Here is a 27,668-nt window from a genome sequence, read left to right on the forward strand (position 1 = left end):
AGGGGTCTGACCATTGCCATAGTTATCACACAGTTATTGAAAGCTTAGACCAGTACCTAATTACTTATTTAAATGTATTTCCTTTTGTAAATTGATTTTAATGCCTCTTTATGCGGTATTTAATGATTTTGCGTTTTTGTTTGCACTAAATACAGCATAGGAGCAATAGTGAATTTACATTTTCATTATAAAAAAGGTGGTGTAGCGCACCTAGCTACAATAACTCAAGTGAGAATAAAGTGCTATGTGTCAATTAATATAGATGTGACTGTTCCTATATGGAGGTCACAATTGCATATATATATATATATATATACATATATATATATATATATATATATATATATATATATATATATATATATATATATATATATATATATATATATATATATATATAAAAATAGGTGCAAATTCAAATACAATAGGTTTATAAAGTGCTCACGTGCTATTAGATATCATACATAAGGGCGAATTCCAAACACTGAATTGCAAAAATGAAAAGCAAAATATAAATATAAATCAAAGTCCATAGTGCAAAGGTGCAATTTTAGTGGAAATTCTCATGAGAGCATACAGTGAAGATTTATTAAATAGATCACATCTGGTGATGGTGATGGTGTGAGAAAGGAAATTTGTGATATCTTCAATGTCAGTGACACCCGTGACGTAAGATGGGTAATTACCTTACTGCTTTAAGGTAAACAGCATATAGGAATTGTATAGAGATGTTCTTCGTGTATAATAACTGGTGTCAGCAGGGTTTGCTCTTATTCTTTTCCGGGAATGGGTGCCTGAGCTTCGTTCAAATACTGGGCATCAATGGTTAGAGAGAGAGCGAGAGAGAGAGCCATACTAGGTGTAGTATTTTAGAATCAATGTGTTAAATTTATTAATAAAAGACTTACTCACATTCAATTAAAAACAGCAGTGCAGCGTATAAACGTGCATCCGGCTCCTGCCAGACATCACTTCTGTATGCCCTTCTCCTACACTGTCACGTGACTTCAACGTTTTCATTATTGCGTGCGTTAAGTGGTCAAGTGAACATCATAACACATGCAACAACCTTTAGTGAATTGTGCCCATTGCTGGCTTTAATGTCTGTATGTGGGTGATTAATTCTTAATTAATATTAAGAATTCTTAAAATTAAAATATATATATATTTTGAATTAATACAGTGCATTTCTTTTCTCCCATGATCATTCTTTTTGCTTTGTTTTTAGATATCAAATATCCTTATTTGAAAAATGTAGGTTTTATTTAACATTGGGATCCTCTGATAATTTTTTTCTTATTTCTCATTCAAGAAAATACATTAACGTTAAATTATTAAAATATGTGCCTTTTAATTTTCACAGAAATTATGCAAAAATGTATTAGACACAATGAGAAGTGATACCAATCTGGTTTTTGGTGGATTTTAAGGGTGAAATTGGATTTAGATTGCTCCTGAGGCTTATGAAACCATTTTAAACTATCCTGGACCTGTTCTTGCACCATAAACAGCCCCATATTAGCCTAATTATTTTACATTTTCCCCAAATTTAAAAAAGACATCAACAAAAAAAATGTAATTAAAAAAATTAAAGCAAAGGTAACAATTACAGTGCCTTGAAAATGTATTCATACCCCTTTAAATGTTCCACATTTTGTCATGTTACAACCAAAAATGTAAATGTATTTTATTGGGAATTTTTTACATAGACTAAGACAAATTGCACATAATTGTGAAGTGGAAGGAAAATGGTAAATGGTTTTCAATTTTTTTTACAAATAAATATCTAAAAAGTATGGCGTGCCTTTGTATTTAGCCCCCTTTACTCTGATACCCCTAACTAAAATCGCCTTCAGAAGTCACCTAATTAATAAACAGAGTCCTCTTGTGTGTAATTTAATCTCAGTATAAATACGCTATGTTCTGTGAAGCCCTCAGAGGTTTGTTAGCAAACCTTACTGAACAAACAGCATAATGAAGGCCAAAGAGCACACCAGACAGATCAGGGATAACGTTGTAGAGAAGTTTAAGGCAGGGCTAGGTTACAAAAAAATATCCCAAGCTTTGAACATCTCAGAGAGCACTGTTCAATCCATCATCCAAAAATGGAAAGAGTATGGCACAACTGCAAACCTACCAAGGCATGGCTGTCCACCTAAGCTGACAGGTCGGGAAAGGAGAGCATTTATCAGAGAAGCAGCCAAGAGGCCCATAGTAACACTGGAGGAGCTGCAGTGATCCACAGCTCAGGTGTGAGAATCTGTCCAAAGGACAACTATTAGTCGTGCACTCTACAAATCTGGCCTTTATGGAAGAGTGGCAAGAAGAAAGCCATTGTTGAAAGAAAGCCATATAAAGTCCCATTTTCAGTTTGCGAGAAACCAATGTTGGGGACACAGCAAACATGCGGAAGAAGGTGCCCTGGTCAGATGGGACCAAAATGGAACCCTTTGGCCTAAAAGCAAAACGCTATGTGTGGCGGAAAACTAACACTGCGCATCACCCTGAACACACCATCCCCACTGGGAAACATGGTGGTTGCAACATCATGTTGTGGGGATGCTTTTATTCAGCATGGACAGGGAAGCTGGTCAGAGTTGATGGGAAGATGGATGGGGCCCAAATACAGGACTATCTTAGAAAATAACCTGTTATGCCCCGTACACAAGATCGGAAATTCCTCCAACAAAATTCAGACGTGAGCTTTTGATCGGAAATTCTGACCGTGTGTATGCTCCATCTGACTTTTTCCAATGGAAAATCTGCTCGTGTGTACGGGCATAGAAGTCTGCAAAAGACTTGAGACTGGGTCAGAGGTTTACCTTTCAGCTGGACAACAACCCTAAACATACAACCAACAATGGAATGGTTTAGATCAAAACATGTTCATGTGTTAGAATGGCCCAGTCAAAGTCCAGACGTAGCTCCAATTAAATATCTGTGGCAAAACTTGAAAATTGCTGATCACAGACGCTCTCCATCCAATCTGACAGATGTTGAGCTATTTTGCAAAGAAGAATGAGCAAAAACCTCACTCTCTAGATGTGCAAAGCTGGTAGAGACATCCCCAAAAAGACTTGAAGCTGTAATTGCAGGGAAAGGTGGTTCTACATACTGGGGCTGAATACAAATGCACCAAACACTTCACAATTATTTGACACTTTGTGTTGGTTTATCACATAAAATTATAATAAAATAAACAGCAACTCTAAATACACCTCTGCCCCCCCCCCCCCCCTCACAAAAAAAAAAAATACCCTCTAAATGATAAATGTAGCACTGACCCCCGAAGGAGCTGCTGCTTTTATTTGGGCTTACCATTACCTCACCTGCTTGCTTCTCTGTCTTGGGGATCCCGTGGTAAATAGCCCAAAGAATGTTGAAACTGACACTGAATCCTCTTTTGGGTTATTTATTTAAAACAAACAAAGTCTCTTAATGGAGGGTAGAGGGTTAAGCCCCATACACACTAACAGATTTTCTGCTGAGTTTTTCCCTCAGATTTACCAAAACCATGTAGATTACATACACATTGAAACTCCTAAGGTTTGACCTCATATTATATGGTTTTAGTAAATCTGAAGGAAAAACTCAGCAGAAAATCTGATAGTGTTTATGTGGCTTAAGGTGTGAGTTCAGGCACTTAAATTGCAAAGTGAGAGTATTGAGAGAATCCAGAGAATAAAACAGTTTCACAACTGGATTCAACAAGCCCCGGATAGACCTCTCTCACTAGGCCTAGCAGCCGGTGGGATGCTCGATAAAGTCTCTGCCACAGGCTTGTGAGATACACTTGAGCGTTACTGAGGGATGTGGATAAATTTAAAGGACTGACACACGGTACCAGTTTCTCTCAGCCGATCCGGCGATACCGTATGAGTGTTGATCCAGGCTGCGTCCTTCAACTAAGTCTCCAGGCTTCTTCAGAGAAACCAGCCTTGGCACAGTCTTCTCCTGAAAGAGTCCTCTCCTGGGGTTCTTCAGTTGCTGGGCCTCTCCCTTCTGATGAGACAGCACCGGACCATCCCTGGATCAGTAGGCCCCGAAATTCGCTCTGGCCTATCACTTCAGTTGCATCGCCGCGGGCCAGCTGGCCCTCGAGACACAGGATGCATAGTTCCGCACCCCAGGCCAGGAGGGCCACCAGAATCCAACAGACAGAAAGCGTTGGTACCTTAAATACCATCCCCCCAGAATGCAGAGCAGCAAACACTCCCACTGGGCTAGTTCCAAGAGATAAGTGGCATTCAATGCATCCAGCTAGACTGTGTTTCTACTCTTGCCGGCGGTGACAGCAACACCTGTGGTCAAGGAGAACCCAGTGCAGCCCAGCTGGACTGGTACTGAAACCAGAAATTTAGAGAAATAATCCCGAAGCCCAACTGTGCCTTCAGGTAACTTAACTTTACAAAAGCAATAGCGCCTGCTCGTCAGGAACCAGTGCTACATAAAAAAAGGATTTTCTGTTCATCCCTACTCGTGGGTCACAGCTCTGACATTTTTGCATATGAGTTTGCAGGTCCTTCTTCCTGCTTTTTCCTGTAAGATATTTTACTTATTTACATTGTGGACAATCATGTAGGAGCACTAAGACCCTATGGCATACAGTATGTGACAGATCTGGCAAGTCACTGTAGTTGAGTATGATACCTAAATCTTATTTTTTTTCACCAACAGGAGATCCATTTTTAATTGGTCCCATCGAATCAATGGCTTTGTGATAAAGATTTTGGCAGGTCAGTCAGTATGTGTTTGATTGGAAGATTCTCTAATTTAGATTGAGGTTGAAAGAAAAACAATAGTGAACAGGACTGATGCAGAAAAATACTCTTACATTTTTGCACTTATGTATTCGAAGCTGACCTGTAACACATGTAATAAAGTGGTAGGCAGCATGTTTTGTTTTAAAGACCACAACTCTTTGAATATCATATTATATATTAACTTGGCCTAAAATAATGTAAAAAAAGAGGGAGTCTGATCTGCAAGCCATATTATCCAAAGAGGTTGAAAAGCTCTTACATATGGTATACCCAATGCCTCGAGTGATACACATAGATTAAACAAATCCTCTTATAAGTTGTACCTGTTTTTCTGCAGCCTCTCTCCTCTACACCCTCCTAAAGCACACATTTTAAATAGCACTTCTGAGCTTCAGCAGGCAAAGGGGTTGGGACAAATTACCCTCCCCAAACACGATATGGAGCTAAACCTGTAGATAAATGAGTAATAACTAGAACTTTCGCTATGTGGAAGAGTGTGTTCAATAATGAAGTTGGCAGTGCCTCCACCTAGGACAGGCCTCTGTGAACAAAGGGGATTCTCTTCCTGGGAAATTAACCAGTAATTTAATCAAAGTAATTGGGAGCAGATGAACTTCTGCAATTAGCATATAACATTAACTATAAGTATATAGATGCACAACAGTATGGAAACAATATGATCTTTAAGAAAAGAAAGAAAAGATTAATAATAGTACATAGATCCAATGTACAAACAGGTATTATCTGCAAAAGGCCCGACAAAAATCCTGGTGGAATTGTGCGCATACTGTATACCCAGATATATTCTGTATACTAAAAGATACCTCCAGGTGAATGTTGCAACAAAATCTAGTTGCTGGAGCCCCTAATGATGATCGTGATGCAGCATTTGTATTGGTGATGGAGACCTGAAGACAAGATCAATGGTGATAGGGAGACCATCCAGCCATTGTCCAACCATCCTGGAATGCAGATTCTCACACAGAGAGATCATGGTGTGGCACAAAAACTCAGATTCAGCCTATCTACTCTTTGCTTAATCCCTAGTTGTTTCTAATCTGTCAAGCAACTGGACCTCTAACTATCAGAAATGGCTGTCACCTACTACTATACTAGAATTTGTGTTAATAAAAATCATGAAGTAAAAAAAAAACAAAAAAAAAAAAGTGTGTGTATATATATATATACACACACACACACTAGAAGGTGCCACCACACGCACATACAGTAGCACAAACTTAGCTATTTGGCACTGTGCACATGAGATAACAATAACAGGACAGAGATCAGGATTTAGATACACACTCAAGAAGCTATGGGCAGCTGCAGTTAAATTATTAGAACATAGGAGAACTTGCCTATTAATCTCTTTTGTCTGCATTTAGTAGCAGCTTTTCCATGGACAGGACTTGTGGTCTGACTTTCTCTCTCTCTCCACTTCCTCCTTTTGGGGTTTTTAACCCAACGACACAGGGACAAAATGCATACATAATATATTCACAGACAGTAGAGTGTAGTAGATCCCTACAGAAGGATATGACAGCGTTACTGTAACAGCTCTGATTCTACATTCCTCCCAATTCATCCTGAAGGCATCTTCCCCATTGCACAAGCAACTACTTTTGACATCTGCCATGCCTCCAGCTAAACTGTGTTCTGTACACAAGCACACCGACAAGTGCTCCTTGAGCAGCATCCACAGCAGCCATCTTAGACATGAGGTCTCCAGCAGTAGTCATGTCTGTAAGTACTCTCAAAGCTGATAGCCCCACGAGCACAAACATACTGGTGCTTATCACAACTTGCAAAGATACATGAAGAGCAACAAGAAGATGGATTTCCTGTCCACCAATATCAGCCTAATTTGCAATGATCTTGATAAATTCTGCTCCCACTTGGAGGAAGTGGAGGACCAGATCTCACACAAGAAAGACACAGTCCAATCCAACTCTACAAAGCTGAATGAACTTCAGAGGCAAGTCAAAGTGCTACAATACAAAGCTATAAACATTGAAAATCTCCTTAGGTAAAATAACAGCGTACTTAGCTTGCCAGGAGAGAGCAGAAATCTCCAGATCCAAGGTGTTTGCTGAAAGCTTATTTTTCTACATTCTTGGACCTTAAAGATCTTCCACCAAACCAAACAACTATTCTCTTTTTTATGGAGTCTTCATCCCCAAGGTACAAATTATACATTCTGATGCAACCCACCTTGCAAGGGGGAATGGCCCTCATTGACTGTCGCAAATACTTTGTTGCCTCCCAACTGGTGACAGTTTAGTGATGGCTGTTCCCTATTACCTCTAATCATTAGAAGCCCTAAAATCTCTTTTGTTCAGAGGTCCCAACGCCCCTTACCTGTTAAACCCCCCCCCCCCCCCCCCGAACCACCTTTAAGGCCTGGAAGAAGGGTTTAGGCTATGAAAACCTACCTCAGAGCACCTAATTCCACCCTGCCTCACTTTTACACCAGATCCCCAATGTTGGGCTAAATATATAATAAAACCTCATCATATATTTTCTCAAATTAATCCTTCCTATTCCTTTGATACATCTCCTCACGTATTAACCTTCTGGTCTCATATTTCTTTTGATTCTTATAGTTTTATATGCTTTTGGTTGAAAGTTTCCATAAAACTCCTTGGTCCTAGCCTAATCTGACTTTGAACACCTACCTGTCTTTCCCTTTATCAGGGTTCAAAACAGGATGATGCAGGCACTTGGACTGAAAAGGCCTACTTAGGACAGCATGCTTTGAGAAACACACCTCAATCATCTACAGCCATATCACCTTGGCAGCACTCTCCAACTTGTCCTCTCCCAGGCAAAAGTGGCCTAATGATATCCCAGACCTGGACAATGACGTCTGTCTGGGCATATGGGACCTTCCCTTCTACAACTAGACTCGATTAGAGATAGACTTATTAAATATAAAATTGCACATGGAGCTTAATATACTCTGTATAGCCTTCACGTGATGAATCCCTCAATCTCTTTGGCCTGTTGGCGCTCCCATAATCTCTTTCTGCCTTCTGTGTGCCTACACACTCCTGAACCCTGTAATCGGTGCAATAAACATTCCTGACACAGCACCCTGTGCTTTAGTCACACCTGAATCCTGTACTCTTTGAAATATGTACTCCTGAGTCCTGCACCTTGTGCTTTATGCACACCTAAGTCTTGTATTTTCTGCAAAATGCACTGCTTAACCCTGCAGTGTGTGTGATATGCACTCCAGAACCCTGCACCCTATGTGATTCGCACTAATCAGCCCTGTGTCTTCTGCGAATCTGCTATATACACTCTTGAAACCTGTAATCAGTGCAATACTCATTCCTGAACACTGCACCCTATGCTTTATGCACACCTGAACCCTGTCTTCTATGTGATATATACGCCTGACCCCTGCACTCTGTGTGTAAGGCATGCCTGACACAGTTGTTAACCCTGTGCTCTGTGTGTTACATACACCTAAACCTGCATTCCTGGGTCTAAAATCTTTTTTTGTGTCAAGGTTTGTCTGTGTGTCTACTAGTTTCAATTATGGCATCATATTGTGTTGATACAAGGACCATGGCCTATGTGTGCACTGTCTACAGCAAGTAGAGTTGGATTTTATTAAACCTTGCATCTTTAGAACCTTTCCAGTGCAATCTGACCACAGCCACCATGCTGCGCTGCTCCACTACTCTCCTCCAGGACCTGGGAGGGAACTGAGTACCTGCCCCTATTCTCTGAGAAAAAAAAGCCCTCTGTAGGGGATCTATGCTGTAACTAGCTAAAGTGTTGTTATATTATAAAGTTATTCATTTCCACATTTAAAGTCATAACAAGTGTAATTCTCTCTTTTAGTAACCAACCTTTTCCTGGGACTGCAATTAATAGACCACAAACTTGGATGGATGGTAAAAGTGATGGGAGGGTTCACTGGCTGGTGGGCTCTATTCCTATTAGTCCTTGAGATAAATGCTAATCTGAGTCGGAAAGGTATGCAATTTTTGTACTGTTTTTGTAGTGTGATGTAATCACTAATGTATACAGGAAATTATTTAAAAAAATTAGGAAACCTAATGCCTTGTACACACGGTTAGACATTCCGTCCACAAAATCCACTGCATTTTTTCCATTGGATTTTGTCCAAAACTGGTGTTGCATACACACGGCTGGACAAAGTTGTCGGAAAATTTGATTGTTCGGTACGCGATGACGTTCATTTGTTACGATGGGACTACGTTGAGGCTAGTAGCTAGGGATGAGCCAACCACCCCCCGGTTTGGTTCGCACCAGAACCTTCGAACGGACCTAAAATTTTGTCGGAAAATTTTAGATCCTGCTCTCATATTTTTTCTGTCGGAATTTCCGACTGAAAAAGTCAGATAGAGCCCACACACAATCGGATTTTCCATCAATATAATCTGATCGGATCTTTTCCGTGGGAATTTCTGACGGTGTGTGTACAGGGCATAAAACAGACAAGTTGGTGGTATTTTCTAACCACAAGAGAACATTTATTTTCCAAGCAGCAAAAAAATTATTTTATATCTTTTGTAGATTAATCTTGTATAAGACAGTTGTATGCAACATAGGAGGAATACCAATGTTTATAAAGCCCTACTAGCAGCAGAAGTACTGTCCAGGTCTTCCCCACAGGGTTTGCCCAGCTGCCAGGCACACAGATTCATTTGCATGTTTCTTCAATGACCAGTCTAGGGGTGTTGTTTTTATTTTTTGAGAACTTGGATGGGGTTGAGGGAATTAGATGGGATACTACAAAAACAAGAACAAGTAGTAAACTGTAAATTCCTTTCTTAGAGCCACAAGTGCAGAGTCCCTTTAAGTAGAAGAATAGATGGAGAAATCTCTTCAGGCACCAGCTGGTGTCTCCTTTATGTAGATCAACAGCTGACTTTCTCTAGCACTTGAGGGGTAGCAAAAGTACAAAGGTCCCCAAAATCTCTCTAGTCTAGTGTCTGTAGTAGGTCCAATTACAGATGGTCACCTCCTTCCAATTTCCAAGCAACATCTTACTCCATTGATACCAGATCTTCAGCAAACAGTCCCTCTCAGTCAGCTTCTATTAGAACCAGAGCCTCAGCATCCAGGCCCTCATGTTGCCCACCTGAGGCCTCACCACAGAAGACATTTTTTTATTTCATTATTATTTTCAGCATTTCAGAAAATTCCAAACATTATCTTGAAACATATACAATGCAATTTATTTTATCAGTTCCAGTCCTCACCCCTCCAAAAGCAAAATAGTGGGAGGGGGGTGGCAACCACACAAAAGGGAAAAAAGAAAAATAGAGGGAAACCACAGCAGACATAACAGCAGCTTTGCCTGGGAGGGTAGCGTGCCCTCCAGGCTGGACTATTCCTCTCTGGCTAAAGACCCTGAGCTCAGTGTGCTCACAGAATATATACAGTTTCCCAGCATACAATCAGAGCCTGCCTCTCTGAGATAGGCCAGGGCTGTATCAATATTCATGCTGCCATCTGCATAGCTCCATGCCTATCATCCAGAAACTTCTCAAGTTCTCCAGATGCAGAGGGAGCTATTGGACAGACTGACAGCAGCTGAGCCCACTGAGCAGACCTGACTAGCAGATTGCCGCTTCACCGAGTATAGTAAGCAAACTATGCTTTTGCCTAACAAACATTAACAGCCACACTGACTACAGTGTGGCAACAAAATGTGCATATCAAAAACACACACTTATGCCGCATACACACGATCAAATTGTCCGGCAGACTTAGTCCAGCAAACAATCCGCCGGACTTTCTAACGAACGGACTTGGCCACACACGGACACTCTGAAAGTCCGGCAATTTCTAACGCGATGACATACAGCGCGTACAACGGGACTATAAAAAGGAGGTTCAATAGCCAGTAGCCAATAGCTTCCTTCTCGTACTTGCTTCTGAGCATGCGTCATTCTTAGTCCGCTGGACTAGCACACTGACAAAAAGGATTGTCTACTGAAAGCCAAGTCCGGCGGACAAATTTTGAGTCAAAAATACTTTCTAAGTCCGCCAGACTTTACAATGAAAAAGTCAGCTGGAGCCCACACATGATTGAATTGTCCGGCATAATGAAGTCCGGCGGACAATTTGGTTGTATGTACGCGGCATTATTCTGACTATCTAATTCCTAGCACCTATCTAGGAGGGTGATAGACCTATGTCAGATGCGGCAGACCTTTATGATCAAATGTGTAGCTAATTTACCAAACCCTATACCAGTCTTTCTCAACCTTTTCAACATGGAGGAACCCTTGAAATAGTTCTCCGGTCTCAGGGAACCCCTGCTAAAAATTAAAATTCTACAACTCATGATACATTAGTGCGTTGGTCAGTGGGAAGAATGGTCCTTACACTTGTGGTCATTGGGAAGAATAACTTCCTTACAGATAGTTAAAAAGATCAATGATGTCAGTGAGAACTTGTCTGAGAGGCAGAAATTGCCCAATGCTGAAGGAACCCCTAGCAACCTCTGGAGGAACCCGAGGGTTCCACAGAACCCTGGTTGAGAATCACTGCCCTATACCATCGCATTATCGCAGCTATGCTCATATCTGATGCAGCCCTAATTAAAATTAAACAGCATATGGTTAGTCTTCCCTGTATGCAGTTTTCTGCTTTTATGCAGAGGTTCAGTGCCACAAATTAGATTCATTAATTGGTCTACACCTACAACACCAGTCCCATTACACATTTATTGTTTTATGCTATTCATATTCATAAAAAAGCAAAACATTGGACAGTGATTAAGAAGAAGGGATACTGGCAGGGTGAATCAGAAGTATTTGGCGCAAAAACGCAAGTGCATTGGACCCCACCATGGAGAGGTGAGCAAACAAGGGGTAATGTCTACTAAAGGAAGGGTTGCTGTTAGAATTACAAGGGAAGTTTGGGCAAGGGGTGGTAGCCAGGGAAAGGCATCACTCCACTATGGTGGAAGCTTTACACCAGAAACAGCAACCAGCTAACAAAGCCATTCTTTAGAATCTTACCCCCCAGAATCAGAAAAATAAGTCACTTTCTAAATGTGCTCGCCTACCAAACAACGGTTATCGTGGGTGCCGCCAGATCCAAACAACTAAAAGTAAATTGGACCTGCACCTGTTTCATGGTGAGAATTGTTGGATTAATTACAGCAATAATCAATTAATAGCTATGACCTGCTGTGGAAAAATGGACAGAACTATGTTTGATGTAGAAAGTGCAGAACACCAAAATTACTTATGTATCAAGGGTTTATGCACATTATTATTGTGCTAAGGGAGGTAAATTGTGGCTGGGGTAAAGGGGGCAGGGGTCAACTATGTTTTTCATGATGCTTCCAATCAGGGACGGACTGACCATTGGGCAACTCGGGGGCTGCCCGAGGGCCCCGAGCTACTAGGGAGCCCCATCAGGGTTGACAGCCTCAGTAAAACCAGGGACAGTATGTAAAAATCTGTGTTTTTTCTACATATGTCTCTGAAATGTCCCTTACCGACATCCTTTAGGTCTAAAAATCCAGAGATTATAGCTGCCCCACCTCTCCAGTACCTTCTCAGCCAATAGAAACATGTCTGTGTATACCGTGTGTACATGTCTGTGTATACTGTGTGGCTCCATAATCTACTATTGCCCGGGGGACCCATGAGTTGTCAGTCCACCACTGCTTCCAATAAGGTTTCAATATAAATGAGCTTTTATGGAGCACAGATATTTAACTGTGTGGAAACATGTAGACACACTCGATAGAGACATTCTTTAAACAATTAAACCATGCTAGTGGATACAATGCACATAGTAAATTGCAGAATTTTTTCCATGGGGGGGATTTTCTAAAACTGTTGCACACAGAATCTGGTGCAGCTGTGTGAAGTAACCAATCAGCTTGTAACTTCAGCTTGGTCAGTTAAGCTTTGATAATAAAACCTAGAACCTGGATACAATGCACAGCTCCACCACATTCTGAGTGCACCAGTTTTAGTAACACCCCTTTCACACGGGCCGTGCTCCTGCCAAAACACCACAAATTTTAGCGGTGCTTTAGCGCTGTTTAAGCGCCACTTTTTGGGCGCTGCAGGGGCGCTTTTAACCCCAAAGAAGGGGTTAAAAATGCCTGTGTTGCGGCGCTTTCAAAACACTTTTCAGGTGCTTTTCAAGCGCTGTCCATTCATTTCAGTCAGTAAGGCGTTTTGGGAGCACTGTATAAAGCCCTCCCAAACCACACCAAAAATGCTGCTTGCAGGACTTTTCCGAACATCCTGCAAGCGCACTGCCCCAGTGTGAAAAGACAGACTGAAATGAATGGGAGGCGCTTTTCAGGTTCTATTTAGAGGCTATTTCTAGCTCTAAAATGCCTGAAAACCGTTTTTGAGTGAAAGGTTTCTAAATATTCCTCCATCTTTCATTGTATCCAAGGCCCCAATAGTTGTGTATGTACACTGTCCCTTAAAAAAAGAAACATAAAAAAAAAAAAACAGTGTGTGGTTCTCCTTAAAATTCCAACCAGGCCCTTATCCATGCATGCAACCTGGGAGGCCAGGAAAGGATAGGCTGTGAATGTGTGCCTCCCTCTCCTGTACCATACTAGGCCACATGCCTTTTAATATTGGTGAGTACCTTGCAAGGGGGAGGGTTGGCAAAGCTTTTCCAAGGCACCTTGTCCCACTCTTGAGAGATGAGGATATGGGGAGGAATTCTAGGGATCTGGACAATTTTGGTGGACTTACTGATTTTTTTTTGTTTGTTTTTAACCTAATCAAATAACAATTTAGAGCTACTCTGCTTTTTATAGAACTTACACATAATACATACAGGTATATGTCATCTATAAAAATGTCCTGTTATCATTTAGGCACATACCTTAAAGGGTTAGTTCACCTTTACAGAAAATCTGTAATGGTGACCTAACACCGGAATTCCTCCGCACCCCCCTCGGTCACCACTGTACTTCCTTCTCTGTGATCCTGAGCTGACAGGGCTCCCGCAAGCTGCTCTACCAGTCCAGAGATTTGAAAGCCTTGTTGCTTCCTCTCCTCTCTGACTAGTACTGCAAGGACTGACTAGACAGATTGTGATTGGTCAACACCATGCATGTAAATCCCTGGACTGGTGGAGTTGTTTGCAGGAGCCCTGACAGCTCAGGATAGCGGGAGGTAATTACAGCAGGGACCAGTGGGTGGGGTGGGGGTCTGGTGTTAGGTCACCTTTACAGAGGTATATACAAACCGGTGTCCGCGATCTCTAAAAGCTCTATTTAAATGTTGACTTCAGCAGAGAAAGTCAAGCTCTGACCTGCCCACAATTGAAACTACTATTTTACTGAGTAAACAACTGTCAGTTATGGGACAGGAGGTGGTAGGCTAGGGTTGCTACTTGTTTGGGATTCACCGGGACAGTCCGGGTTTTGAATCTAGTGTACAGGTTTCAGTCCCCCTGAAACCCGGGCACAATATTCAGACAGGAATATGGTTCAGTATAGGACTTGACAGGAGGGTGAGGGAGCACTATGTGCGCCACATTACTATTCTCTTTGGCGTTCCCAAAGGTGTCCAAGGTCTGTTACAATCCTATAGTGTATACTAAAAAAAAAAAAAAAAAAATTGTTTGGTTTAACCACTTGGGATCCGCGCTATTGCCAAATGACGGCATTAGCGTGGACCTACATTTCCGGGACTACGTCTATTGACGTCGTCCCGTGTACGAGCGGCCTGCGCGCCCCCTGAGGGGCGCGCGGCGCGCTCTGTGATCGGCGAGTCCATGAGACTCGCCTGATCACCGATCCGTGCAAGGGGTCCATCCCGACCCCTTATCACGTGATCAGCTGTCAGCCAATGACAGCTGATCATGTGATAGAACGGAGACGGTAATCGGCTATTATTCCTCCTCGTGCTGACAGCGCGAGGAGAAAAAAAAAGCCGATCACCGGCGGCCGTGATCGGGACATCAGTCCCGATCACGGCCATCAATACAAGGGACCACCTGCCACCTGCCAGTGCCCACCTGCCTCCCGCAGTGCCATCCTGAAGTAAAATAAAAAGCAAAAGTAAGTGCCCCCCGTCAGTGCCCATAGTGCCCACAGTGCCACCCACAGTGCCACCCACAGTGCCACCCAATCTGCCTCAAAGGTGCTGCACCCCAGTGCCGCCCATCAGTGCCCAGCAGTGCCGCCCATCAGTGCCCAGCAGTGCCACCTATCAGAGCCACCTATCAGTGCCACCTATCAGTGCCCATCAGTCCCATCTATCTGTGGTACCTATCAGTGCCCATCTGTGCCACCCATCCGTGCCACTTATCCGTGCCACCCATCCGTGCCATCTTATCTGTGCCCATCTTTGCCCATCAGTGCCGCCTTATCTGTGCCCATCGGTGCCGCCTTATCTGTGCCTATTAGTGCCGCCTTAACTATGCCTATCAGTGCCCACCAGTGCAGCCTATCAGTGCCCACCAATGCAGCCTATCAGTGCCCACCAATGCAGCCCATCAGTGCCCACCAATGCAGCCTATCAGTGCCGCCTAATCAGCGCACTTCAATGAAGGAGAAAAATTACCCGTTTGCAAAATTTTATAACAAACTATTAAAACATGATTTTATTTTTATTTTTTTTTTGCATCTTTTTTTGTTTGTTTAGCAAAAAAATAAAACTCCGAGCTGTAACTAAATACCACCAAAAGAAAGCTCTATTTGTGGGAAAAAAATGATAAAAATTTCATTTGGGTACAGTGTTGTATGCCCGCGCAATTGTCATTCAAAGTGCATCAGCGCTGAAAGCTGAAAATTGGTCTGGGACTGAGGGGGGTTTAAGTGCCCAGTAAGCAAGTGGTTAAAGAAAAAAGTGGCAACCCTAGGGAAGGCCGAAGCTCAGCTTTGGCTTCTGAAGTCCAGATTTTCATAATGACATACGCTGAGGTTAGAAAGTGCTTGGACCAGCTATTTAGATACTGTATGTTACTAATCATTTCACAACTTTAAGTGTCAACATATAATTGTGTCCTGATAAAAAGCAAACTCATTCACAATATTCTAAACATGTCTTCTGTTTCTAATCATTTTCTTTGAACCCCCTTAGAAATGAAGAAATCTACGGACAAAGGAGATACACAGGCTTCGGTAATAAAATTGCACCATCATCCTGTTCACTTTACATTTTGGTAAAGTTAGGTTACCTAAGCATAAAACACGGATCACATGCAGCATTCTTTTTAAAGCAGCAGTAGTCCATTTTTTTATTTTCTGTAGCAGGCCATAAGTGACCTAGATCATTAGTTTCCTGCTGGATAGGAAGGGGGCTTGTGTATTTAATTTAGAATAAGACATTTCCCTACACTAGTGTTCAGTATCCATATGTGATTTCCATGTTTCTGGATAGAAGCACAGGAGTTTTAAATGATAACACTAAAAAAAACATGACAATTATACTTTAGGTATACTGTATGTAAACCCTGTATTTCACACTATTGTGGGGTATAGTGCAGGCATTCAATATTAACCTCTTTGTCCCGAGCGCACACAAATATGCAAGCTCTTGGCGGCCAGGTCTTGGCGCTGAGCGGCTACATATTTGCATTCATTAACGACATTAGAGCTGTGTAGAGAGCGCATACCCTGCACACTCCCGTCACAGTTACAGGAGGCAAGCGGAGCTCTCCTGTTCACTATTTACAATAGGGAGCTTTCCGATCATGAGACAGCCAATCATGGAGGTCACATAACCCTAAGCCCTGCCTTCCAGCATTCTAAACCTCTTAACCCTTTCGCTGCCAGGTCTTGTGCTCCATTTTTACCCTCAGGTGGCTAGACCATTTTTGCATTTTTTCCTTTGCTCTTTTATTTTTCACTTATAGCTTTCAAAGTTTGTAAAAGACCCCCAAACCATATATTTTCTGAAAGCATATGACCAGTAGAACAAAAAGAAAGTGCTACCGGTTTCTAAGGTCCCACGATATTTGCGCAAATGTTTATCAAAACAATATTTATTATAAAAATCCACTAAAATCATGATTAGCAGATAAATACACAGCAAATTTTACAAAATTCCTACTAAATATAAAAGATTAACCTGTACTGAGCTAATAAATGACAAATATTTGTAATTTTTACATTGTGTCTTTTTGCAAAATCGTGAAAATCAAACATGCACAAAAATGTAAATATGCAAATTACTTTAAAAATCTGAAGGTTTTCAGTTTTCCCTTACAGCTTTAGGAATTTGTGAAAGACCCCCAAAACCATATATTTTCTGAAAGCATATGACCTCTAGAATAAAAAGAAGGGGCTACTGATTTTTTAGACCCAGTGGATTTGCGCAAATTAAAGTAAATAAATATAAAAGCTTAACCTGTATGGAGTTAATAAATAACAAAAAAAATTAATTTTTATATTGCGCCTTTTTGCAAAATGTTGAAAATTTTACGTACCCAAAAATTTCTGGAGGTTTTCATTTTACACTTACAGCTTTCAGAATTTGTAAAAGACCCCCCAAACCATACATTTTTGGAAAGCAGGTGCTACTGATATTTAAGGTAGCGCGATATTTGCGCAAATGTTTATTAACACTAAAATCATTAATAGTGTACATTAGCACAACATAACAAAATGCCTGCTAAATTACTACTAAAGCATTGTTCACATGTGGCATATTAAAATATACGCCCATGGGAGTCCATGTTTACCAGCACCAGGATGCATGGGTGTTCCATGCATCCCAGTACAGGCAGTCCCATTTATGTCAATTGGGAGGCAATGGCTGCACAGGCATAGCTTCTGATCCCAATCTGACATCCATGTGGGTACACCACCCCAAACACAGATAGTGTGAGCTCAGGGACATGCATGCAGACCTACATGGATGTAAAATTTGGAGCAATGGCTCTGTTCATGCAGGTGCTACATCCCAAATGAAATCAATGGGACTGCCTGCACAGAGATGCACGGAACACCTGTGCGCCCCTGTAAAGTTACGCTGTGTATGCTCTGTGTGAACAAGGCCTTAGGCCCCTTTCACACAAGCACACCGATTGGGTCTGCCTGTCTGTTTTTTAGGCGGGCCCAATCGGACCACCCATTGTTCTCTATGGAGAGGTTGATGTAAATGGACATGTTTCCGTTTACACCCACCTGCATCCGATCAAGTCCAGTTCGCTAAAAAACAGACAGATGGAGATTCCATTCCCCATCCATCTAGCACAGGGATATGCAATTAGCGGACCTCCAGCTGTTGCAGAACTTCAAGCCCCATGAGGCATAGCAAGACTCTGACAGCCACAAGCATGACACCCAGAGGCAGAGGCATGATGGGACTTGTAGTTTTGCAACAGCTGGAGGTCCGCTAATTGCATATCCCTGATCTAGCAGATCGGGTCGGATGGTAATGGACAGGAGGTCCATTTCCATCTGACCGCCCCATAGAGAACCGACCATCAGCGGAACAGACGCGGACCTGTCATCCACCTGTTCAGCAGGGATCAGCAGACAGATCCCTGCTGAGCAGGTGGATCTGCTTGACAGAATCCGCTCCATGTGAAAGGGGTCTTACCAGGAGCAGCCGGTCTATTAGGAGCACAGGGGTGTTTGTATGATTTTTTTTCAAGCCACATGATTAGAGCCTGAGGTTCTAATTGGCGTGTAAAAGGTTAGGCTCGGGGCGCAGGGCATTTCACCCCGAACCCACCCACTTGTGACAATAGCAAATTTAAATTCTGTATTGTCTTCTAGCTTCTCCTCCTGGCCAATCGGGACAGATCGGGTTGACTGGGAGAAGAAGCTGAGGAAGCAGTTGAGGGGTGGGGGGGGAGCTAGGGGGTCTTACTATGTTTGTGTTTTTTAATTCTTTTTGAGGGAGGGGGGTCTTTGGTGAGATATCAGAGGTCAAAACAGACCCCTGTATGTGTTATTTTGAGACAGAGAAAGGGACTGAAGATGGTCCTTTTCTCTGTAGCACTTTACATGAATGGATGGAATCTGTATCGAGATTCCTCATTCCTCATAAAATGACAGTCTGATACATTGTAACACTCGTGGTTACAATGATTAGCTGTCAGTGGATATAACAATGATCGCTGCCTAAATCCATGTTTTTATGTTCTATGCATTCATGCATCTATGTTTTTTTTTTTCTGTTTTAGGCAAAGTACGAGATGTATCTGCTGGTCATCTACCTGTGTGGAAATCTTGCCTTCCTGATTACACTCCTTGTGGGAATTAGCCAATCATAGTGAAGATGAATGGATATAGCAAATAAGAGGCTGTTGAACTTTTTTTGCAAAATATTTTTTGCAATACAGAGGATGGAGAATGAGTATATTTTCTGTACAGAGAGAGATATATTTATTCATGCACAATCACAATCTAATTTAGCTCTGAAGTGAAGCGGTAACCAACTAATGGCAGGAATACATAAGAAAAATCGGGCAAAAATTTCCATTCTGCTAACGATTAGCAGATTTTCTACTCGTTGATGCCCAGCAAGTAATACCCGATATCGTGAATGAAAAAGACCAAAAAAAATAAAAAAATTGTGTCGCATCGTTTTCAAACAAACGATTTTCTTTTCCTTGGTGTGAAGGTCGTCCGTAAAACATCTCTTGAAAATTATTACGCATGAACAGAACTAGTAGACGGCCCCACTTGCACGTGAGACATCAATACGACGTATGAAATTGATTGCTCTTTTAAAATAATTTTTTTTGATTGGTTAATGTTGGTGACAATTTCGACCAGCTAACGCTGTTTCATTGGTCACTGTTCAAGCGATCGGTCAATTTTCTAACCATGTATTCCTGCTATTGTCATACAGAAGGTATTTAATAGCATTTTTCTTTTGTATTTTGTAACAATTTTTTTTACCTTTTTGTTTCAATGTTGACTGGATGCACCAACAGAGTGGGTCGTCTAATACTACAAATATTAATGTTAGTGGCTGTGTCAGCACAATGGAAATGGCTATTTAAACTGAAATGCAAATATATTTATGATAAACATGGAATAAACTACAGAAATGAATGTGTTGCTTTAAAATTAAGAGTTATATATTTGAGTCCACCAAAAAGAACTGTGTTTATTTTTTTGATTCATCCAGCTGTAATAACGACAATCTGTGATTATTAATAGTACCAATTCAAGTGGATCTGATGAAAAAATATCTGTTGGGCACATTTTTGGAGATTTCGCTGGAAATGCTTTATCTTACATAAGAATGAAAACAATGAATCGGGAAAGATTATTAAGCACTTCAATACTGGGCATCTTTACCCCCTTCCTGTCCAGTACAGTTTTGAGCTTTCAGTGCTGTCACACTTTGAATGACAATTGTGCGGTCATGAAACACTGTAATTACATTTTTAGCATTTTCTTTTCAAACAAATAGAGCTTTCATTTGGTGGCATTTAATTACCACTAGGTTTTTCAAGACTGAAAATCTTGAAAACGTTTTTCTTAGCTTTGCAAATAAGTAACATTTCTTTATCACTGATCTGTGCTGATGAGGCTACACTGATGGGCACTGATGAGCACTGTTGGGACTACACTGATAAGGGCACTGATGTTCAGTGCCCTCATTATCAGTGTAAACAATGTGCTGACAGGCTTTCCAGTTAACGGCTTTCCTTTCCTCACACAGACACAGCATGTGAGGAAAAGAATGCCGTTATCTGGTAAGTCTGTTTACAACCTGTGATTGGGTAAGAGGCCACTGTGATTGGCCCTTTACCACGATCTGTAATCAGCTGTGTTCAAAAGACACAGCAATCACAGAGCTTGCTGAATGCACGCCCCAGGGGGCACGTGGGAGGTGGGGTTCTGGGAGGATGTCCATGTATGCCCTTCCAGAACTGGAAGCCCATGCTGTAGCCATCTTTTTGCTATAGCGTGGCCAGGAAGTAGTTAAAGCAACCAAATGATTCTATTAATATACACATGTAAGTAGAAATTTGTTTTGTTTTCAATAATATTTGCAGTATATTGGATACGTTACAAGGACTGTTTAATAAAATGTGTCTTTCCACCTATCTTTTTCTATATCTAATTAATATATATTTTCTTTTGCATATGTCTGGAAAGGTTGTGTAGGTTATATACAGTATGTGTCAACTAAGTTTCTCATCTACACGTAATGAGGGTCTCTAGGGTTTATGGCAGAAAACGGTTTGTTTTCTCAGATTTAAAGTTTTGATCCATGTCCTGGAGCCCAGAGGCCTTGTAGAGCTTTGGGTGGATTAAAGCCTTCATTGCTAGGTCCACATCTTATCTAGTAACCAGACCTCTTTCTCTACAGTGGGGGCCTGCTGCTGGGTGAAAAGGCTGATTGTTGACAAAGCATGAAGGTACAAGGGCTGTGTGTTTATTTTGGGGAACTCATTAACATACCTCCCAACTTTTTGGATGGGAACAAGAGACACCTATCAGCAAAAGTATGCAGGCATAGGGCATACCCCCGCCATGCCCTCTTAAAGGAGAATTATACAAAAAAAAAAATATTAGTTAAAGTGTTTGTTAACTCAATATATGCCTAAATGCTGCAATCTTCTCTGTGCTATAATAAGTTTCCCTGTGCCTGTGTAATGTAAAAAAATCTGCCGATCTATACCTATATGAGCATGGCTCCTGGCCCTCAGCTGACTGTCACCTCTCTCCCCCTCCTCCCCGGCTGATGTCAGCAGAAGGGCTTGGCCACGTCCACTGGAACTGTGAGCCGAGAGGGAAGAGAGTTTACAAGTCAGCTGAGCGCTGGGAACTGAGCTTATATAGGTACAGATCAGATTTTTTTTTTCATTACACAGGCAGAGGCACACATATTATGTGAATTGCTGCTCTTCAGCACCTTTATTTGTGAACAGTACCCAAATGCACCTTAATAGTTGTGTGTGTTGCAAAACAAGCACCACCATACAACATAATACATACCATTATGTTATACATGTGTATAAGGGTTTTTAGAAAACATGTCCAGTCCGATTTCCAATAAAAATAGATGAATATACAGTATAATTGAGAAACAGGTGCAAGAAAAAGGTGTAATTATAATAGATGGTCACTAGATGGTGCTACTCACTGTATAAGTAAAAACTACCTGTAGTTACAATTAAAATTACTAAAACAAAATTTCACAGGAAAAAAAAAAAAAACTTCAGAAATTGCAACTCTCAAAAACACAGCCCCCGTACAATCAGCACAAATAAAAACTCAAGTGTGTTTCTTTAGTGCTATGTTTGTGCTGTTTTGTGCAGTAAAAATTTACAGTTGTGCTGCTTTTATTTTTAAGATATTAACAATTTTTAAAAGTTTTTTTCCAGACTATGACATCACTTAGCCCCCCCTACAACAGCCAAATGGCACAAAACCAGGCTGGTTGGTTAGTGCTGAGTTTGTGCCATTTAAATTTTCATTCTTTCTTTTATCGTTTTGCGTTATAATTTATTTATAGAATGATTTGTACATTCACTTGTTCATTTCACCATTTAGTTGCCTAATTAACAAAACCTTTCTGTGTATGGAGCAATAGCTTCTACACTGAAAACAGACATAACAGTTTGAGAATATTTCATGTGTCAGCATACGTATAACAACAACCCGGTGGACCTTCCTATATATAATAACCCACATTTACTCTAAAGGAGCGACATAATATAATGATCAATGGTGTTATGTTAGCTGGCTCTAAACTGTGTAATCCAGCAATCTACAGTTGTGCTCATAAGTTTACATACCCTGGCAGAATTTATGATTTCTTGGCCATTTTTCGGAGAATATGAATAACACAAAAACTTGGTTGGTGTTTGGCTGAAGCCATTTATTATCAATCAACTGTGTTTACTCTTTTTAAATCATAATAACAACAGAAACTATCCAAATGACCCTGATAAAAAGTTTACATACCCCAGTTCCTAATACTGTGTATTGCCCCCTTTTAACATCAATGACAGCTTGAAGTCTTTTGTTGTTTTTGTGGATGAAGCTCTTTATCTACTCAGACGGTAAAGATGCCCATTTCTCTTGGCAAATAGCCTCCAGTTCCTGTAAATTCTTGGGCTGTCTTGCATGAACTGCACGTTTGAGATCTCCCCAGAGTGGCTTTCTCCTCACTGTGTCCCGGAAGTAACGTCATCATCGGCTCCCTGTGCGTTCTAGGACTCCAGGAAGTGTTGGCAACCACCGGTCCTTCCGAGTGCCACATGGCAGAAGCCATCCTGACACACAAGCTCCTTTGACGCTAATGCACTTTTGTGCTCTATGACAATTTATCCTTGTCAGTACCTGTATCCATATTTGTAATAAACAATCTTACCCATTACACTTAGATTGGCGCCTTTGCTTCCTCCTATGTTTTCATTGTATCCTGACACAGTTGCCTCTGCTACACTGAAATCTCTATCAGTGCCGTCAGCCCCCGAGTTCTGCACTGCTGGACTACTAATCTCCAACTCTCTCCATCCCTACAACCAGGGCTCAAGTCCTGCGGGAACGCATGGGAATGGAGTTCCTGTACTTTTTCCACAACAGGAACTCCGTTCCCATTAGCAGCCACGTCCTGCAAGACTTTGAAGTATGCGAGCTGTGTGGCAGGTGCTACACCAGCAGCTGCCGACACAGCTCGCAATAGTAAGTGCCGCACAACTGACCATTCAGGCATTGCCAATAGGGGGCCCCATGACAGTTTCTGCTTCGATCTACCTGTCAATCATAGCTAGCTGACGGGTAGATCAGGTCTAGCTGATGGGTAGATCAGCTATTCTGCTCACAGGACATGCAGGGAGATAGGTGAGCTGAGGGAGGAACATCAGTTTGGGGTGGTAAGCTGAGCACAATATCTGGCAAGGTTTAATGCCAGGAAGGAAGTTTATGTGGAAATATGTGAAGGGTTGGAATAGCAGCGAGTGTGTGTTGGAGCCCTGCAGAGTTTGCAGCCCCCCAAACTATCATACATCTCATAAGCAGGAACACATCACTATCTCCCCAAGCATTCTGTCCAGATAATGTGCATTTAATTTATGACCTGTCCGTTTAACCATGTGTTATCCAAACTATGTTCAATGAAAAGTGTAAACTCACCACATAAACACTCTATATACAAAATAAAATTCCCCAATAAAGATCAGAACATGATGTTCACATTTGCCTGGAAGCACAATTGAATGAATGCTGATTATTCTGAGAAATACCGTATTTATGTTTATTTAGGCTTTTTTTATGTACTAACAGTTAAGCTTCATACACACAATACGAAAATTGGATGAAAAATATCACTTTTGAAGCGTTTGTGCATATGGGTGTATCATTTTTATTTATTTTTTGGTGAGGGAGTGGATCTTGGGTGGGAGTTCCCACACTTTTTTCCCCCAGGACTTGACCCCTGCCTACAACACAATGCCTTGACTCCCTTGACCTTAACTTCCAAGAGCCTGTCCACATACTGTGTGTAGGAATAAAGGTTTTTCTGACGGTTGTGCCTATGCCAAAAGGAACTGACCTAGGAGCTGTTCTGCAAATGTTATAGGAAACTCTAATGCCCTGTACACGTGGTCGGACATTCCGGCGACAAAGTCTGATTTTTTCAGATGGATTTTGACCCAAACTTGTCTTGCATGCACACGATTGCACAAAGTTGTTAGAAAATCTGATTGCTCAGAACGTGATGTAAAAGAAGTACGTCAGGACTATAAATGGGCCAGTAGCCAATAGCTTTCCTATCGTAATTTATTCTGAGCATGCGTGGCACTTTGTGTGTCAGATTTGTATACACACAATCAGAATTTAAACGATCGGATTTTGCTGTCGGAAAAGTTTAGATTCAGCTCTCAAACTTTGTGTCAGAAATTCTGACAGAAAAAGTCAGATGGAGCCCACACACGATCGGATTTTCCGACAACACAATCCGGAAAGTCCGACCGTGTGTACATGGCATTATCCTCATCTTGATTGGTGATTTCAAATTAAATACAATTTACAATTTTCTTAACAAACTCCCCTCTTCTGATCAATATTTTACATTTTGATCACTAGCCATACCTGCTGGCAGGACTAGTGCCAGCCAAAGAGGCACATTGTATTGTGGAGACTATAATACATGAGAGCAGCTCTATTATGACAAAAATTACTCTCCATTGTGAAAAATAAATGACTGATAAGCAATATTTACAGAGTAATTGGCTGTACACTCCTGTGGCCAAAATGGCCTTGTAGCTTTATTGTGAACATCTTAACTTATCAGCATAACACAGACAATTCTACATAAAATGGAAGATGCATAAAAGGCAATATGACTTCAACATGGCTGAACTACTTTTCAAATCACATTTTATATATATATATATATATATATATATATATATATATATATATATATATATATATATCCCTTACAATTAAAGACAGGACTTGAAGTGATCCCCAAAAATAGATAAACTTGCCATAGCGTAAAACCTCAAACTTTAATATAAAACCATAAAGTAATGCACATACATCAAGGTAGTTAAAAGCATGTGTAAAACAAGCTGGCTATAGCAAGACCTCCCGTCCTACCAGGAACACATGTAGTGCGGTGACATCAGCATGTGATTCCTCCTGATGCATTTCGCCACAAGCTGACGTCATCCTGGGGCACAAACTACCTGGATGTAGGTGCAATACTTTATAGCTTTATATTAAAGTTTGAGGTTTTACACTATGGCAAGTTTATCTCTTTTTGGGGATCTATGAGTAATAACACTCTGAGGGAGGAACTCGTCACTTCAAGTACTGTGGAGGGTTCTGGATCTAGTCTCCAACACGAATGCAGCCATGCCTTGGTCTATGGAATACAGACTGGGTGAGAAGTGCCATTTGGCTATCCCCTTCACTGGAAGAAGGCTCTGGTTGGGTATTAGCCACAAGCAATTGTGACCTTCTGTAACAGGAGGTCCCTGTGACGGGAGGGCACATGGAACCCATAATCCCGTGAAAAGGTTGGGAAACCCATGTTTCAGCTCCCCATACAACTCTTATGTCTATGTCACCCTGTGCCAGCCTGGTACAGGGTGAGTGAGAAAATATATCTTGGATTACTTAAAATGTAAGTAATATTTATCCCCAGTATCTCCCGGGATATATGTAAAGACTATTCTTAGGTTGTTAATTCTGAACAATACACAATCCTTGAAAGAGCTGATTACATTGACCTCCGGAGACAGACTGTCTGGTCACCTAGGCTGCCTTAATTGCTGAGGTAATTAACATGTTAATTGTGTAATTGTAGTTTAAGTTGTTGCTATGGGGGGGGGGAGTATCCATGAGCAGCCCTACCTCATTATCTACCCCCTTGTGTAAAATGTGTATAAAAAAGGCTGTATTCTGTCCAATAAAGCATTCCAGATTCTACAAGCTATTTTCGGCTAGACTTGTATTCAATTGTATTCAATGCAGCTATGAGAATATCTCTGATAGTGAGATTAGAGGAAGCAGGATATACTGACGGAAGCACTCAATCGGAGTGTGGGATTGGATCCGTCACAGCCCCATCAGCTGGTAAGTGAGCATTTCTTGCTGTGGAGGTTGCATTTTTATCCTCTGGTGGTGAATACTAATATTCTGGAAGGACGCTCTAAGAATTTGGAAGGACACTTTATCTAACTTGGACTTTGTCTCACTGTTCATGTTGTGGCCATATTGATTTACTGGCTATCTTGACATAAGCAAATCACATTGGGGATTTTCCAAACGCTTTGCACTAGAAGGGAGAGGAAAAAAAACGTTCCTGGACATCAACACTCACGACCAAATTGCTCTAAATCCGATCCAATCATGGCAATAACCCAAGCCGATAGACAGCGCTTGAAAACAATCAGCTGGATAAGGTGCAAAGCGTTCGGAAAATATACCATCCTGTGATAGCGTTGGGACTATGTGTCTATGTGTCATTACTGGCTCATGATTGGCCAAGCATGCACTGTGACCCCGCATGCTTGGCCAATCACAGCGCCGACAGCGAGGAGAGCCACGATTGGCCATAGGCATCCTGCCTGTGGCAAATTATAGCTCAGGCTGTTTAGTACACACCCCACACTATATAAGGCCGCCAGCGCGGCGGCCTTGTGTAGTGTTGCGGAGCCTGCAGGAGTTAGTGGGTGTTGTGTGCCTTCAGCGCAGTATACACCTGTATCTACCTATATTGCTGTTCTCTAATTAAGCCATCTGCAGGAGTTAGTTGGTGCTGTGTGTTTCCAGCGCAGTATACACCTGTAGCTACCTATATTGCTGTTCTCTAATTGAGCCATCTGCAGGTGTTAGTGGGTGTTGTGTGCTTCCAGCGCAGTATACACCTGTAGCTACCTATATTGCTGTTCTCTAATTGAGCCATCTGCAGGAGTTAGTGGGTGTTGTGTGCTTCCAGCGCAGTATACACCTGTAGCTACCTATATTGCTGTTCTCTAATTGAGCCATCTGCAGGAGTTAGTGGGTGTTGTGTGCTTCCAGCGCAGTATACACCTGTATCTACCTATATTGCTGTTCTCTAATTGAGCCATATGCAGTTGTTAGTGAGTGTTATGTGCTTCCAGCGCAGTATACACCTGTAGCTACCTATATTGCTGTTCTCTAATTGAGCCATCTGCAGGAGTTAGTGGGTGTTGTGTGCTTCCAGCGCAGTATACACCTGTATCTACCTATATTGCTGTTCTCTAATTGAGCCATCTGCAGGCGTTAGTGGGTGTTGTGTGCTTCCAGAGCAGTATACACCTGTATCTACCTATATTGCTGTTCTCTAATTGAGCCATCTGCAGGAGTTAGTTGGTGTTGTGTGCTTCCAGCGCAGTATACACCTGTATCTACCTATATTGCTGTTCTCTAATTGAGCCATATGCAGTTGTTAGTGAGTGTTATGTGCTTCCAGTGCAGTATACACCTGTATCTACCCTTTATTGCTGGTGTTCTCTAATACA

The 27,668-nt window shown here is 41.6% G+C and overlaps 1 protein-coding gene across 3 annotated transcripts in view; it reads left to right on the forward strand.

Annotated features, from left to right (window-relative positions):
- The window catches only part of LOC143928280 (putative ferric-chelate reductase 1), a 147,717-nt gene extending 126,952 nt beyond the window's left edge, over positions 1–20,765 (forward strand). For all 3 annotated transcript variants that reach the window (XM_077453066.1, XM_077453068.1, XM_077453067.1), the window contains 4 exons: positions 4,678–4,736; positions 8,616–8,750; positions 15,830–15,870; positions 18,885–20,765. In XM_077453066.1, the coding sequence (XP_077309192.1) occupies positions 4,678–4,736; positions 8,616–8,750; positions 15,830–15,870; positions 18,885–18,974 (325 nt within the window). In that variant the 3' untranslated portion in view covers positions 18,975–20,765. The remainder of the gene's footprint in view (positions 1–4,677; positions 4,737–8,615; positions 8,751–15,829; positions 15,871–18,884) is intronic.
- Positions 20,766–27,668: the final 6,903 nt, after the last annotated feature.

The sequence above is a fragment of the Lithobates pipiens genome, unplaced genomic scaffold, assembly GCF_037356315.1.
Source record: "Lithobates pipiens isolate NorthernLeopardFrog02 unplaced genomic scaffold, aLitPip1_a1.2 Scaffold_23, whole genome shotgun sequence".
NCBI classification, from domain to species: Eukaryota; Metazoa; Chordata; class Amphibia; order Anura; family Ranidae; genus Lithobates; species Lithobates pipiens.